General features: G+C 43.6%; 1 protein-coding gene across 1 annotated transcript in view; it reads left to right on the forward strand.

Annotated features, from left to right (window-relative positions):
* Positions 1-17,398, forward strand: part of PPIF (peptidylprolyl isomerase F) — a 59,976-nt gene that overhangs the window by 11,840 nt on the left and 30,738 nt on the right. Inside the window, exons 2-3 of the mRNA XM_085604953.1 lie at positions 2,973-3,003; positions 7,934-8,022. Coding sequence (XP_085461079.1) covers positions 2,973-3,003; positions 7,934-8,022 — 120 coding nt within the window. The remainder of the gene's footprint in view (positions 1-2,972; positions 3,004-7,933; positions 8,023-17,398) is intronic.

Below are 17,398 nucleotides of genomic sequence, written 5' to 3' on the forward strand. Positions count from 1 at the left end.
GACTAAACATTTTAAGCTTACTTGAACTTAAAATTGTAAAAGAAAATGGATTGTAGTAAAGAACATCTAGGCAATCACTTCACCCATCGACCATGCTTGCTTACAGCAAATTTTCCTGTCAAGACAGTGCTTTAGGTACTCAAAAGGGAACATGCATCGCTCTGAAACTTAAAGAAAAATAAATACTTATGCTTTTGTTCTATGATTCTCAGTGAGGTGTTCCCACATGATTGGAAAACATTTAGGGCCTCATTACGATGTCGGGCGGAAAGCCTCCTCCCGACAGTCAGAATCTCCTTGACCGTGTCGGAACGCTTCCAACCAAGTCGGTCGGTGTACAATCCGCCCGATCTATTACGATGTTCGGATTGTAACCCACGCAGTCTTTCCGAATCTGTTCCGACTGGCTCTCGGAGCATTTGTGACAGTCGTAACCGCATCGGACAGCGTTTCCAACCGAGCGATTACGACGCCGATTTCCAACAGCCTTTCCAAGTCAGCCTGTCCGACACAAAAAGACTGTCGGAAACTGACTTTGGGGGCCCCTGGTAGGCCCCTGCTTTATCCTGTGGCCTCTGGTTTGGGCCCTAGGGGATACCTGAGGGACCCCACCCCCCACCCCCCAGTAAAACCCTGCACTGTGTGGCAGGCACAATGGGGTGCCTGCCACTGGGTGCAGGGTTTTCCGCTCACACCCCATAGGAGCCTGTGTTGTCGGGCGGAGCACGGGCTCCCATAGATGTCAGTGGGAGTCTGACCAAACCGTGTTCAATCGCATCGTAATTGGTTCGGTGGAACCGCTGACCGGGAGCCGGTCGCCCCTGTTTCCGAGACTGTGTTGGTCGGAAACTTTCCACCCGACATCATAACAAGGCCCTATATTCTGTTGGCTGGTCTATTAAGTGATCGTTTCATAAACTATAATTATAACCTTAGGATTTGTTTGTACTTTAAATGACATAAATAAATAAATATAGGAACAACCGGAACGAGCCAGCGGCGCAACACTGCAAATTGAACGTTGGTCGATACCGGCTGTCCAGCAGTAGCAGATTAACAGTTTAGAAGAAATCTAGAGAGCATACATTTGTATATGTTTGAACTTTCCAGTTTGCATGTCAAGCATTTACTAAGTTGCTGATATATGCAAAGTATATAGTAAGATTCCCACCCCCTTCCTAAGATGCCAGATTGCAAACACACTAGTTTGAATGCACCATTAACCAGTGCCGTCTTAACTTGAGACCAGAACTGTTTTCCTTCCAGTCAAACACAAGCTAAGCCTGCTGCATCTTGAACTGCAAACATTGCAGCTGATATGATGGCAACTTGGCATGTAGGATATTTCCATTGTCCATATTTGAATGTATTAAAGCTCTTCTGATGAATGTTGGAAATGGAAAGGAGGGCATGGCCGATCCGTGGAAGCTTGAAAATGAGCATTGAATTTCTGAGCGGATTGTGAGGTCCCTTCGGACAACTGAGTATTTTTCAGCTTTTTATGTGATCAGTGAGGACTGTCTGCAGAGGACTGGGACAAAGCAGCATTGCCTCTTATACAATGGTGTTAAACTTAAATGTCTCGTGGCCTTTCCCTCATGGTCAAGAATTGTTGGGACACTGTGGAATAAACACTTGTGATGGCCAGACACCTCTCCATGTTATAGGCACATTCATGAAAGCCAAGCCTATGCCCCTCAGTATGTTTATGAGCGACCAAAGCTGAGTCTTAAATCGCGGTAATGCAATTACAGCAAGGGACTTTGTGGTAATCCAACGTAAACCAGAGAGGCGATGAATGGTCCCAGTCAGAACTGCTACATTTGATCCTACAGGAACAGCCTAAACAACTACAGGGTTCCTCTAGTACATCTATCTCCGTAGTAGCCAAGTACTCAAACATGCTCACTGACACAGAAGCAAAAGTTGCTAATAGATGCAACACGACCAGATTCGATAATTTTCGTATATGTATGCATTTTTAAAATGAATTTGTCTTTTTAAAAAAAATCAGTCACTTAATTAAAATCTTGTCAAAATGCAGTGGAAAAAATCAATTCGGAAGAAAACACTTCTTGAAAATATCAATAGTGTTGAATAATGGTCAATAATGCAAGAAGTCCACAGGGGAAGATTCAAATGTAAGCGGACTCAAAAATGGCTTAAACTGTGAAGTAATAGAATATGCCAAGACTGAGGTCCGGGTATCATTATTCACAACCACCCCCACTCCCCCCCCCCCCCCCCCACCTGATTTTTTTTTTTTAACGTGTTTTTCCATTTTAATACATGACTATCCTCATACCTTTACAATTGTTACTTGTCAGTCTTTGTATAAGCTTGCTGCGGAGTACGGGGTAGTGTTGGATCGAGGACCAGAATTAGTCATTCCAGTGCAGTGGTTGGATAGAACGTGCGCTTACTGGGCGGTCTGTGCTGAGTGTTTGGAGGAGAATGCTGCTTCAGTGTCGTAGTCGAGTATGGGTACCGCTGCAACAGTGAACAATGGGTAGCGGTGAGGTTATATAGAAGCGCAAGCGTATGTGACCAAGGTAGGAAGGGGGTGGCAGCGAACGGGAAGGCAACAGGGGGCCCCAGGTATGGTGGTTCTTATGTAGCAAAAGTTCATGAAGGTTGGTATATATCCCCTTTATGCTGCTAAAGACAATTGAGTTTCTGGTGTCCACACTATAAATGTTTTATTATTTAATTATCAATAACTAAAAGTACAGCCTTGACAGGTCCAACCTTGTCCGCTTCCTCCATTTGTTTAAGCCTGTTATAAGGTCTTCACGGGGGTGCGTATTCAAAGTAACAGGTCAAACCCTATACACAAGATTGCCTCCTCACACTTGTTTGAATATTGTAAGGAATCCCTCATTTCATACATTTGAGGTAAATTAAGCTTACAGGACTATGGATATTTGTTAATATGTTTTATTTAGATTATTTTTCTTTTGTAACTTTTTCAGCTGAAATCCGATGTGGTTCCCAAGACGGCAGGTAAGATTTGATCATTATATTTGTAGGATGCCGCGATTGAAAGATTGATTCCTCTGTTTCCTCTTTCTGCTTCATGTAACTTTTATCAATGTCATTTTCATGTCTTCATTCTATATTACACCTTAAATCTGAAACCGTCTGTTTGCAGTAGGAGAGGCACCCAATACTCTCAAACACAGGTTTTGACTTTTTGACTGAGTGAATGAAACAGAAATATCTCATGTTTATCCAGGTGTGAAACCACCATGAATATAAAGGTGATGCAAGGGTGCCCCAGGGCAGGGCCTGAATTGTTATGCAGCACTTTTTTTTTTTTTTAATTTTGAGTTCAGAGTAATGTATTAAGAGATTACATCCAACATGTAAATAAACAAATTTAACATTACGACTCGGAACACAAGTGATTGTGTTAAAATCCAAAGAAAAACACATTGAAAATAATGCGCATAAGTGCTAAGAGAAACAATCCTCTATAGGGAGAGGAAAATACTGTCAGAGGAGTCCCAATTATCCAAATTCCTCGCACTGACTCGAAATTCATTTTGGGTTGAGATGTGTGACGGACACTGTAAACTGTAAGATTTGTACATAAACCTGTTTGAACAGGTTTGTTTGGTATGTAAAGAGGCAGTGTGTGTGTGTGTTAGATGAAAGGTTTTGAGAATGATTTCTGATGGGGACTTTAAGATTCCTCCTCTCTTTCTTTCTGTCATTGACTTTATCCGATTAAATCGGTTAGATGGGCTTTCACCAGTCCAGCAAGAAAAAACAGATGATACTAGCATTTCATTAAATGTGTGGATATATATACACACACCAACTTAAATTCACTCTGCTTATCTGTAGCAGTGAAATTAGTGGGATTCGTTTTTAACACTATATAGACCAATGGCTGGATTGCTGCTACAATTAAATTGTTTTCCTTTGACCGGATTGTCAATTTATAGTTTAATTCTTTAAAAATATGATAATAAATTTAATGCGGCTTGAAGCGCCTGCTCTCCATCAGTAATCGCACACTTTGAGTCTGATTACGATTAGTTTCCCGTCCGAATACATCGGAGTGATTTGTCACCTTACCTTTTGATGTTTATTTCCCCAGGCACTGGATGGCCAGCAAACCTCACGGTGTCCTGTTTTCAGAAGGGCCCGCAACGTTCTACTAGTGACATTTGGGAAGAGCAGTAGAACTGAAACTTTGCTCATACACTTATGGGTGAAAATAAATCCTTTGCCTTTGGTAACAGTTATGCAACCAAGCCATTTTAGCTCCATCTGAGTGAACTGCCATTTTCTGGGTCTTGTCGATTTCTGTTAAAATCAACAGTATATCTACAGTGAGTTTCATACCCGGTTGGGTATTGCTTTCTACAGAAATTCATAGAGCATGGAATAACCAATACCAGATAATGGGATTGTGTAAGAGAATCATGGGCCGAAGTGATCCTTATTTCATGTGCCTCAGCCCTCACCATTGCACACATATATACTGACAGACTGGGCTAGCTACAGGAAAATTGACATTTCAAGCACACCAATGCATAATAAAGGAATCTCTCCTCCATTTTCAACCGCAGTCCACTAGTAAAAATTGAATGTCCTCCAATAATGCTGCACCAGAACTTGTACAAGTTACTAGTTTGTGCACCTTAGCGTTAGCCATATTGTGTTGCAAATGTTTATTTGACTTGGGTAGTAGAGTAGTTGTAGCCTTGCATCTGGCGACCACTGACCCTGGGCCTCCATCACCCAAACAAAGAGGGCATCTGTGATAAATTAGAAGGGGGGGGGGACATGATCTGACCCGTCCCTTAATGTACAGAGTGGTCTCCTTCTATGATCCTTGATTTAACTTGGTATAATGGCAATGGAGAGCTCTGGAGTAGGCATGCTGACTTAGACCCTCATTGCAAGTGCAGGACTAGTCTACAAGCCCTGAGCATTGGGAGTTTGCATAGGAATTGGAAACACGAGTTGTGTGATAAATGTCACAGCCTTGTAGTTTTCAACCGAAAGACTCCAGCAGGTCAGACCTCTGAGAATTTGAGGAAAGAGACCTGGAAAGAAGTTGGTGTGTGTGTAATTTAGAATTTGTTTTTACATATTATGTGACATTTCGCAAGAGTTGCACGTAATTAGGCAAACTGTAAATCCTTAATTTAGCAAGGACTACAACTTCCCCCTCATTTTTGATGCGAAGACGCCTCTTGCACTAAAGCACCAAAAAACAGTTACCTCAGACAGCAGCTGCTCGCAGTGTGGTTGTTCTCGTGCTTCGGCTCTATACGTTTGCGGCGAATTGGAGCCTAATTACGCAGCGTAATTACACTGTGTTGGACTTTCGCGCTACGCGAAATTCCAACTGCTACACGAATTTCATCACCTTAATTAACATTCGGGCTAAGAAAACAAAGGCAATATGTGCAGAATTCGGTGGTTAAATACCGATTCTGCATGTTAACTCATTTTAAAGGTAAACTGTATAGGAGGAATTTCCACACCCACTAAGTATATCACTTTGAGGTAATGTACTTTTTCAGGTGGGGGTTAGTATCTCACCGATTCGCCCTACTTTTACGAGGACCATGTTGATGCAAGGAGTGTGTCCTTACTTCTTTCCATACACTGAAGGACTGGCGATGGCATTCTTCACAGCCAGCAGCTAAAGACCAGTGTCGGGTGCACCTGCCCGAAGAATGGTCAAGCAGGCCAGGCTACAAGACTAGATGAGCCAGCACCCTCCCCAGGCTATGACTCTAGTCTTCATGATGGGCAGTCTTAAGGAATGAGGAGTTTAGAAAGAGCTAGAGTCAATGGAAAGGTCTTGGACCACATGTGAGCCCGGTGGAATGGATGCAGACTGGAGTTAGCTGAGCTTGATGTTGCATGCGTCTGCAGGCAAGGAAAGCTATTGCAGCTGGCTGGCACACTTCTGTTGGCATCCAGTTGAGGAATTAAAACTAAAGTGGATGGGCACTTAGACTGTCCACAAGGTCGTTTGATCCTATCAAGGATAGAAATTCTTTGAAAAGGTCATAGTGTTTAATAATAGCAGGCTGGTTGGAGATTTTGCACTTAGCAGATGATAGGAAACTGGTTCACGTGCTTTGTGGCTTTATTTATTTATTTTTTTCATCAAGGGCACCCTTTGGTGGATTTAGCAAGATATCTTCAGTGGAGTAAAGTTTGCGGTAGAGAAAGTGGGGAATACATGTGGCTGGTTAGGTGTTGAATTGGGGAGGGAGCTCTTTACGCATACTCGCGTCACACAGGAAAAGGCAAGAAGTAATGAACAGGGAGCAAAGGAACTATGTGAGGGAGGGGAGTTGAAGGATGTAATGTACGCCTGTAGCAAATGCCAACAGCTGAGATATCTGCCAGAGAACTTGAGGTGGGAACTGCTGTTACAGAGTAAGAGTGGGAAAAACAATTTGAAATGGAAGGAAGGTATAACATGCATGGACAGTCACTTGGTCTTGCCATTTCTCTTTGCCGATGCACACCTATTTGCTTTGGCCATGCTTTTTAATAATTCTGTTCCACGTTGGCAAAAAACCAAAAAATACTTGTCTCCTAATGTCGTACTTCAGCAGAAAAAAAGCCTGAAAACTATCATGATTCTACGGCGGTGCAGGGTGATGACCTGTGTTCGTGCAGTCATTCTTTGTTTTTATATACCATTTGAATCTAGACTAACATCTTAAAGTGGTAAAAATAAAATGTGTGTGTAATTTCCTCGTAAGAAATGTCCTGTACCAAAAAAAAAAAAAAGATTGCTGGGCGAGCAATGGAGGAAGAAGAGATGGTGGGTGGAAAAAATCAGCAGGGGGTGGGAGGGAACGATGGGAGTGAGGTGAGGACAGGGATACTTTAAGTGGAGCAGCCAACAGAGGGCAGAGATTTGGGGGGAGAAGCAGCACAAGGGAAAAGTAAGAAAACCGATGCACTCTCATGGGTTGTTTAAAGGCAAAATAAAGTAATTCCCTGAAAGTGAGCAGTAAAAGTCCTCCAATCAAAAGGATGGTAAAGAGGCTATGCTCCACGATGGGGGCAAGCCCAAGTAGAGCAGAATAGTCCTAGAATAAGATGCAAGCAAATGAATGACCAAGCCAGCCAATAAGTAGTGGGCTGACCCACAGCACACGAAGTATTGGTGTTGTCCACAATGTCTTCAAAAGCGAGACCTATGAAGGCAGTGTTACGTGCTATGACTGGGAAGGAGTTGAGAAAGTGAATAATAAAGCAGGCTGGAACTGGAAACTGTCCACTAAGGCTAAGTGGGATTGGGGTAAGCATGCACCCTTTGCTAAAACCTGGAGAAATGGTCATATACTGCTTTTTCTCCGGTAGTCCGGATTGAAATTGTCACCCTAGGTGTGGAAAGAGTGCTGTTATCCGCCTTGCCTGGTCTGTCCGGCTGAAATTTCACGCTAATTGTGTTTATATTTGTGTATCCTCCATTTTGAAAAGGACTCGGATGCATTCTTTTATCAAGCACCAACAAGGTGGGGGCAACGGTGCTAGGGGAGAGCCACAGTGCTTGCCTAGTCTGCTCTGGGATGCTGTCCAATGTTTCTTCTAGCAACCAGTCCCCCGGCTATGATGTGGTCCCCTCCAGTGCCAACCGCAAGGCTTTTTATTCAATCCATATGGACACCACTTATCGCTTCAGTGTTAATGTGCTTGACGGCACACACTAAAGTGAATTGCTTGTAGATTCTTGGGAGAATTGAGGGTGCATGTTTGCTGTTGGTAAGATGTGACCGATTGCTTACATTGAACCGTGAAGTCGTGCATCAGTTCTGCCCATGTTTTCTTGAGATGCTTATTGGGTGTTCCTATAGTTTGATGCAGGTGCTTTAGATTTTCTGCAATGCTTGATGTGTTTTTTTTCCCCAGACTCATTACTCCCTTTAATTTTTCATTTTAGAGAACTTTAGGGCACTTTGCACGGGCGAGAAAGGCTTCGGCTACAAAGGGTCCACGTTCCACCGAGTTATCCCTCAGTTCATGTGTCAGGTGAGCACGTGGGTGACTGCTGGGAATCTGTGATTGTTATCCTCATTGTTTATTGGGTGTCAGAGCCCATTATGCCAACTCCACTACCACACCATTTCCTATATTTTCTGTTCCTTTTGGTGCTTTACTTTCTGTTTAAAGCACAGGCAATCACATGGACCCATCGATGCGCGTTATCAATGTATACATTTGCCTCTGCATTACGGGGATGGACTGTACTGAAGATGGAAGAAGTCACCATAGGAACAGCACATGATGTGGGCAGGGGATGAGGTGGAGTTAATGGATCATGGTGAAGGCTGCATTTCAGAAACCCTCCATGTCATCAATCTTTGTAACTAGCACATGGATGCTGTGTTCTCGACAAAAATTCAGAGATGTTGCTTTAATAGTAAATGACAGTGCCATCATTTCTAAGCAGGGCGATTGTATTTTTAATTAGACAGCGCAACGGGCCTTTTCAGGGATGTCCTTCTTTAATTTGGAGAGGTGTAGTGTTTCTCTGTGATTTTGTCCTACAATATGTACAGCACCTGCACCGCTCTTCAACAGCGCGTTTCGTTAAAACTGACAATAGATTTAATTCATCTGCAGAGACAAATTTTTGTGACTAAACACAGGTGTGCCTCACTAATATCACTTGGAAAACTCGAGCCGGACCAAATATTTCAAGGACTCCAATATGTCAAGGACTCAAATATTGCTTTGCCGCAATAAAAATGATGAGAGCAGAAGCACTTTTTTTTTTTTTTTTTTTTTTTTTTTTTTTTTTTCCTTTTCTTTTCATTCCAACTTGGTTACTATTATTCTCAAACATCACAACCTACTATTGGGCACATCCAAGTTTGCCTTAATCTCCATGATTATGTCTCTGAAAAATGCCCACAACTCATATCAAAGATCACAACCTCGTCTTTCAAGATCATACCCCTGCAACCTAACGATATCTGAAATTCTCAAGCTCCTCTACTAACCTTGAGACCATCTGCATGAACTGACATGCCGCGGCACCACTAATGATCCCACCTAACTCCCGTTCATGTAATCTATCCCAAAGAAACTGGAATAAATGCATGGAGTGGTTTACTGAGCAAACAAGACTAATCCCAAATAACTAACAATAACCAGTAACACTGAATTAATCAAGTAACCTTAGGTTCTGGAGCAGTGTGCTGCCCAGAGTAAAGCGCTTCCATGCCTCGCCAGTGGTAGTAAGTGCTATATAACTGCAATTTCAATCGCAGAGACCTAGCGCCCTCCCCAACTAACACCTCCTTCATTTCACTCCCTTCCTGTTGCTTTGTGTCCTCACTAGGATGGTTGAAAGTTGATATTAATTTCTTAAAGGGCCTGTCTCGGCCTCAGTTTCTCAAAGGGTGCAGCCTCAGAGGTGTGTGTATGTGTGTATGTGTGTATAGCTATGATCAGCTTTGAACAAAGACTTTAGTATTTATCTTTTGAAATGGCTCTGGGTGCTCCTGGTCGCTCCACGCGCCTGTGCGGTGGAGCAGAATCATCTCCAGGCTCTGTCAGAGGTGCTGTTGGTGCAGATGGAGCCTTGTTCTTCTGGAGGCAAGGCAACTCCGCCTCCATACTCCTTTCTCCATCCCTTCAGTTTTTTTGTCTTGCCAAGGATTTCAGAATGAACCCCTGCTTCATTGAGGAGGCAGGTGTGTGTCTGTGTCTTCGCCGTGGTTCTCTTAGTGACCGCCACATGGGTTTAAATCCCTCTTAATGGTCTCCCCGGCATCAGAAATTCACAGAGGGAAGGCGCAAAAGTAGCACAAAAAAGTGGCTAAAAGTCCTGTAAACGCAAAGCAACTTCTTTTAGCACCATCTTATGATTCCTAAATTACTCCCATTTCTGCCATTGTTTACCTCGCTGTTAGCCCTTACCTGAAGCCGCCACCTCTGTGCTTGCAAGCCGCGGCACAAATGTAACCAGAAGCACAAGGTGAAGCGCCAGAGACGTCATCTGGGATATTGTGCTGAATTCTTGAATCCATGTGCGGCGTGGTTTCCAGTTTGGGTGAAAGGGGAGTTGGAGACACTGCACCAGCAAAGATAAATACTGGGGGTGTAAAAGAGCTGGCACACTGGCAACCAAAATAATGACTGTTTTCAACTGAGCATGCTACGAAAAGGAGGCTAAAAAAATCAATGCATTAAGCAGAAGAAAAGGCTGGTAAATGAACGAGGATATATTTAAGAGACGGTAATGAATTATTGTTGATAAAGTGATTGGATTGCAATGTGACATTGTTTGCCCTGTACTAGTGTTGGTTTTATCATAACTTGCAAAGATAATCTTAAAAACCATGATCTGTAGGAAATATTTCTTGGAAGAGCATTTGCTAATTTATAGGTCCTTGTACATGATTGGTTGGAGAGTGAGTGATAAGAAATAATTTAAGAAAATATTTTCTGAGAACATTCTCTGGCTAGTGGAGGCACAACAACTAATACCCTCTTAGTGTGGTACGATACCTCGGCATGCTTGAGAGGTGCCTGTTTCGGAGTTCCTCTGGATTGCTCTGTAGCATTTTGATACTATTGATCATGGGACCAGGTCTGAACAGATTTAGGTAGTTAGTTCATCCGCTGATTCCCTTCCTTTTTCACAAATTGCTTTCAGAAATTGTGAGGGGTGGAAATCTAAATCTGGCCTTGTGGTATTTCCCCGCCCCCCCCCCCCCCTTTGTTTGCCCCATGAAATACTACTTGGCCTCCAGGCCATTTACATTGCCCCTGGCAGCACCTGTGAATTGACTGGGGCACTGTATTCATTTGTATAATTAAACTTTTAATTGTATTTATTTTTGCCATTGATTTGAGACATCCAGCACCTTTTAGCGAAGCCTTCACATTATTGAACGTTTTTCTCCGCACCGAAGGACCATGGCTTTCTCCTGGCAGGGGAGCTTAGGGTGGTGATTCGGGCTTTGGCCCCCTCCTAGCAGGACTCTAGTAATGCAGTGTGCTGATGGCCAGCTAAGATCTCTCACTCTTCAAAGGCAGTGCTGCATACCCCAGCCAGGCTTATTGCCTGAGCCTGGAAGTTTGGTTTTATTTTACTTCTACTCCAGTGCCGGATTGACTCCCATTAGAGGCCAGGTTAAAGTTTGAAATGGTTAGTCGGGTATGTTATGTGGTTTGTCCGAAACTCCAGCATCGTCAACAGTTAAGGTAAAAATTTCAACAGGAGGTGGAGCACAAGAAGTGGGTTTTTTTTCAGGACTGGAGATTTCGAGATTCCAATTGTCTAAAACTAGTGGCCAGCTTCTGTGACCAGAAATTTGTGATTTTATTTTTTGACCAATGGAAGCATTTCCTGATCATTTCCCCTGCTAAAATTGAAACCACTTTTCTTCTGTTTTTTTGTAGTTTTCAAATTGTGGAGGGTCTAGCATCATTTTCGTTTTTAGGCAACTTTGTTCCTGTGTTCCCCTTATTACTTGATTCTACAGCACAACAATGGCTTTACAGTGATGTTCTGCTTTAAGCCGTGCAGCAGATGTAGTTGTTGCAAACAGTACCTGAATGATCCAAAACGTGATCCCACCTGAGTCAGCAAAGCAAGGAAGTAATATGGAGACCAAATAGGATCTGTGTCGAGCAAAACAGGCGAAGAAACTCACCTTGTGGGTGATACTGAGGTCCGTTTGTTGATCACATTCTGTGCTCGTTTCTATGTAACCATAATGTAAACACACATTCTGGCAAGTATATGCACGGTGAGGTCATGACATTGCCAAAAAAAACTGGTTATGTTAGTTTGTGGTAGATTATCACCTTCCCACAGCGGTTGCATGTTTTTATAAATAGCTTATTCGGTGACTCTGCAACAATGCTTATGCACCCTGGTTCACCCAGAATATGAATTGGACATTGTCCAAGTGGCCCCTGTTTGGCAACTTTTCGCAAACTCTTAGGTTAATTAAGTAGGTTGAGTACCTGGAGGAGAAACTCGGTATTGTGCAAGCGCCAGACTGGAATCCCGGCGAGGCCAGCTTCGTTTTTCTTCTGAGCACAGAGACCTAGATCTGTAAAGCACATTAACTACTCTTAAAGCCTTTTCCCACATTGGAATTCTGGAGAACCTTTCATAAGAAGTCCCAGTTTAACAAATCAAATACATTAGCAGTGTCCAGGGTATAAATCACTAATAGTATCTCACAATCATCTGGTAGGTCACTTGAGCCTAAATGAATAGAGGTTGCTAAGGCAGGCATTGCCATGGCATGAAGCCTTTCTGAACCACAAACAGTGTCACCCGCTACCTTCCTGAATCTCCTTGTTAACATGCCAGAAAAACATCTTATAGTGGCAGTTCAGCAGGAGTTTCATCGATATAACGCACACTTCTTGGGATCTTTAAAATCAATGTGCTCATGGCCTCATCCGAAGAGTCTGGAGTTCTGGCACCTCTTATGTGTTGAATACAGCCGGTCTTGCCAAATTGGAGTAATCTTCTCACAAATGGTTTGATATATTATGGCTCATAACTCATCCAGGCCCAAAGCCTTTCCTATCAAAAAACAGAAGATGGCTTCATAAATTTCCTCTGCTGCAACATATGAATTGAGCTCAGCCAGTTGCTGAAGGGCGAATTTGGGTATCTACAAACCGGTGAACCAATTCCAAATTAGAAAATGCCTATTTCTTTTCTAAAGCTCGAACAAAAACACAAAATAGCCTCCTTGTTTACCTGCCAAATACAATGCTTTTGTAAATTGGATCAAAAACATCCTTATGCTTTTCAGTCCTGTCCACCCAAGAATTCCAGACCTAAAGGGTTTCAATAGTTTTCTCGTATTCAAGATGTTGTTCACTTACTTCCCCGTGTAAATATGAATTACATTACTCATCCAACAATCTACATTTAGTTATTCGTATCAAAATTCCCAGCAAAAGCATTGTATGAATCCATACAAATCCACATAAGGCTGAGTGGGCATTGAATTTAAAAAGTATTTGTCTTAATTTCTTGTACCACTTCAGGATCCAATAGGAGCTGAGCTTGCTGCCCATGTTATGTTATTTTGTATGGAAGGAGAGACCGACTACCCAACGATCAGAAATGACTTGGTAGATAAATAAATTCCAACTCAAATAATGTTGAGCTGGCTATTACAAATCAGACTATCCTGGAAAACTGGCCAAATTATTTTTTTTTTTGAATGGCACTATAACCTCTTTGTACCATTTGCCCGCTCCCTCCAGATATCACATAATGCTAGATAGTATGATTCCTCCCTATTTATCAACAGTCGGCTCAATTTCTCCTCCTTATGGTCTGAATCCGCTCTTCTACCTCCTCCAGATGTCTTTGATTATGCATCTTTTTCCAAATATGAGAAGCCCTGCTAGACATTTCTTATGAACCTTTGACCCCAAACTCTTGCGTTTGTCCGTTATTTTCTCTAACTTCTACTACTGAGCCTCTGCCAGGGAGGCAATGTAAAAATAAAGCACCTACAAAGAAGGGAATTGGCTTTTAAGACCACCTCTAGGACCTACTTTTTACTGAATAAGACAAAAAAATTCCTGGATCGTCACCGGATTCTTTGTTTCAACTAATAGCCCTCTTTATGTCCTGAGAGAGGAACGTGTTTGGATTCATTTTCTGTTTCCCTCTGAAACTCAAATCTTGTCATTGCTTTTTTTTTTTTTTTAACTAATCTTTTTCAAAAATTGCATAAACTCTGTAACATTTTGGGTCTATTATGTATCTTTATTTTCTAAGACCTGCTCAATCCACGTCTATTCCCTCTCCAAATGTCTCACTTTAGTCCAATTTAGCTAGAGGTAAAACCTTGCAGTGGGAATTGTAACAACGTTTGTTAGGGATACTGAAGGCATAGATAACATCTCGGCAATCACTATTGTGAACCTGCAACTGTACCTAAAATCTAGATGTTGTCCACCGTATTGTTAGGTCTATCACCTTTGATAAATAAATGTAATCAGTTTAAAATGGTGTATTTGTCAGATTACTGTCTTTTGACGCTACATGCTTTAAATTGATGTTCTCTAATAGTCTTGCTGGATGGAAATAGTTGGCTGAGCATACATTATCCATTTCGAATTCAAAGGGTAGGTTTGATGAATGCTTAAAACACAATATGAAAAATACTGCCGCCTCATAAATCTGCTTTAGCCTTGAAGTAATATCTTGAGGGCGGAGTGTGTGTTTTTGGAAACTTGTTTAGCAATTGCTCTTGAATTATCGCTGCTTTGTCCACTGCTCTGCCTCAAACTTTGTGTTGATTCTTTACAGCTAATAGAGAGCCGCCTTCCTTTTGCAGAACCAGTTTTCTGCTTCCTCTTTTTTGCGGAAGCAATACCCCTGTAAGCGACTTCCCTCGCTGTATAATCATTGTGAACTAATTCCTTAGTCTCTCCACTCCTAACGTATGCTTTACTTCTGGTCTGGTTCATGGGCTGCAATACTGGTCCTCTTTACTTCCTAATGTTAGTGTGCCGGACATTTGAGCCTTCCCCCAAAAAATAATGGCCTCCCTTATGTGAGTCGGACGTGTCCCATCCTCCTCCACCCTTGCACAGTTCCTGAGATATTGTCTACATGTGATTTACTTGGGTGCCTTAGAGATTACCGCACTCGTGTTCCACTAGCTGTCTTCAGCCAGAATGCTGAGTTTTTGTTTTCTTTTCCACCGGGTTCCTGCTGCATTACACTCCAGCATGTTGAGCATTTGCAGACCCCTACAGATCAAGGGGACTCTTCCATGGATGTTCTGTTTCGCTGACCGCTCTTGTTACCTCACATAAGCTGGCTTGGTCTGCAGCAGCCACAACATGCCACCAGCTGGGAATATCACTGGCCTGCCAAGTGACTTGGCTGGAACCGTCCTATGGCACACTCCAGTTCCAGTAGAGCAGGATAGAATGCGCAGCAGTGACCTACTCTTCTCATGGAGACATTTTCCATAAACTGCTGACCCAGGGATGCCTCACCAGATCAGGTTAGTTTAAGGAAATGTTTAAAATCTCACTTTTGGGAGGTTATAGGGTAAATGAGCTGCCAACCCATCCAGTCTGAAAGGACATCACTCCCTATCATTTCCAAAAATGACCCCTGTGATACTCATTAGACACCCTCTGCAGTTCCGACTGCACGTGACCTGGATCTAGCACATGAGTGACACACAGCTGTACTAAATATGAGAAATTCAAAGGCAGAGCTCAAGCATGGGCCCCAGGGCAAATACCCATTCTGGGCAGACTACCAGCCCCTCCATGCACCATATAGATGTGCAGGGCTGGCTCTAGGGCGGTGCGAACGGCGCCACCGCACTGGGCGCTGACTAGGGGTGCAAGTAAGAATTTGCATTAACCCACGCCTGCCCCTTCAGAGTATTAGGCGGGAAGGTTCCATCATGATAGCAATAAATCTAATGATGTTTCTGGTTTTCCAAATGTGATTCGAATGCAGGATATCACCAGCTGAATCGGGAGGATAGAAGCCGGCCTACCGCAACCTTTGTGTGTTTAACAGCTGAGGTTTTTCAGAACACAATATGAGCATCCATTTCCGAATTAGTATTGGTGTGATAGTCTTATCAATTCAAAAATGTATTGCTGACCATCACTGTCTGCTAAGAGCTACACTTCAATGCACCCAAGAATTTTGCCTGACCCTAGACATGGTAAAGTGTGAATTTCTTAACGACAAAATGCATTTCTGTGGTAATGTCTTCTTGAGTGGTGTTAGCATAGACCTGGAGAAGGCTATTGACCTCAAAATGGAGACTTTGAGAGAACTTAAAAGTTTTCTATGCGTGGCAACGTACTACAAGTGTATAAAGCCTGGCCTTGCACCCGTCACGGTGCAGTTGCACCAGCTGACCTCATTTGCTCCCAGATAGTGGTTGTTGCTTCATTAAGTATTCCATTAAGCTAAGAACGCAATGCTGAACGATGCTGTAAGGAAGTACTATGATTCAAAGATGAGGACTGACTTAGTGGTGGATGCCAGCTTTGTGGGAAATGGAGCAGTGTTGTTGCAGCAACAAAAACAGCAATTGGGGTGACTAAAGAGTATGAAAGGAAGGTATTCCATTTTTTTTTTTTTTTTAAAGTTCTTATTGTGCAGAGAAAAAGGGTACAAGCACGGGCCTACAACCTCCTGGGCCGGCCGCTAGTATTCAGAAATGATCGAGCAGGTCAAAAAACAATGACTGGCCCACAGGGGCTCCGCTAAATTACAGAAGATCAGACTGCACAAAAGGGACGTCAGGATATACCAGTTTTACATAAATATCAACAAAAGTAAAGAAAAACAAAAAGCAAGGCGAGAAACATTGAAAGGGCGTCTAACCACAGTAGAGGAACTCCACACCCGACCACCCTAGGGTGGTCAATAAAAAGGGGGGGGGGGGGTCAGAGGGAGGGTGGGGCCACGGGAAAACCAAATCTATACACAGATGAACAAATTACGCAAGGAACCCTCAAGGATCAGGGGGACAAGGCCACCTCAGACGTATCCACCAGGGGGGGAGAACAGATAGTCCCTCGATACACATTCCACTGACCCCAGATTCTACCCCACGCCCCCGGTTTACCACGAGCCACATACACCGTCTTCTCCCTGAACATGCACCAGTCCATGTTCTCCTTCCATACGGACACGGTGGGAGGCCGTTGGGAACCCCAAAGCTGCGCAATATCTCTTTGCGATCATGTTTCCAAGGGCCGCCCACCGAGCCTGGGCCGCATTATAGTCATTGGGCTCCCACACATTCAGAACACATTGGCGCACCTCCGGCAACAGAGCGACCCCAGTGACTCGTTTCATAACATCATGCACCTGCCGCCAATATTCCGCCACCTCGCGGCACTCCCAGAGGATGTGGAGAAAGGTGGCACTGAGCCCGCAGCCACGCTTACAGAGCCCGTCGTCAGAAAACCCCATCGAGACCAAACAGGGACCCGTCACATAGACACGATGCAGAATCTTAAGCTGGACCAGACGGAGACGGGCCGGGATGGCAACCTCCTTAGGGGATGACAGCGCAGACTGCCAGTCCTCGTCGTCCAACTCAACCCCATCACCCGTCCACGCCTCCCGAAGTCGCACCAAGAGATCAGCCCGATTATTTATTAATTTTTTATAAATCATGGAGATAGTACTGTCGGGGACGTGTCCGTCGAGTATACGGTCCTCGAGAGGCGAAGAAACCGGGACCGTGGTCCCCTCCCCAAAGACCGAGAGTAGGGCGTGCCGAACCTGGGCATAGCGGAAGAACTCCCTTTCACTAAGCTCGTACTCGCTCTGAAGCGCCGCGAAGGATTTAACCGCGCCTTTAACCCATAGGTCCCCCACTCTGCTAATGCCGATCGTATCCCAGTGCTC

The sequence above is a fragment of the Triturus cristatus genome, chromosome 1_2 (genome assembly GCF_964204655.1).
Source record: "Triturus cristatus chromosome 1_2, aTriCri1.1, whole genome shotgun sequence".
In the NCBI taxonomy this organism is placed as follows: Eukaryota; Metazoa; Chordata; class Amphibia; order Caudata; family Salamandridae; genus Triturus; species Triturus cristatus.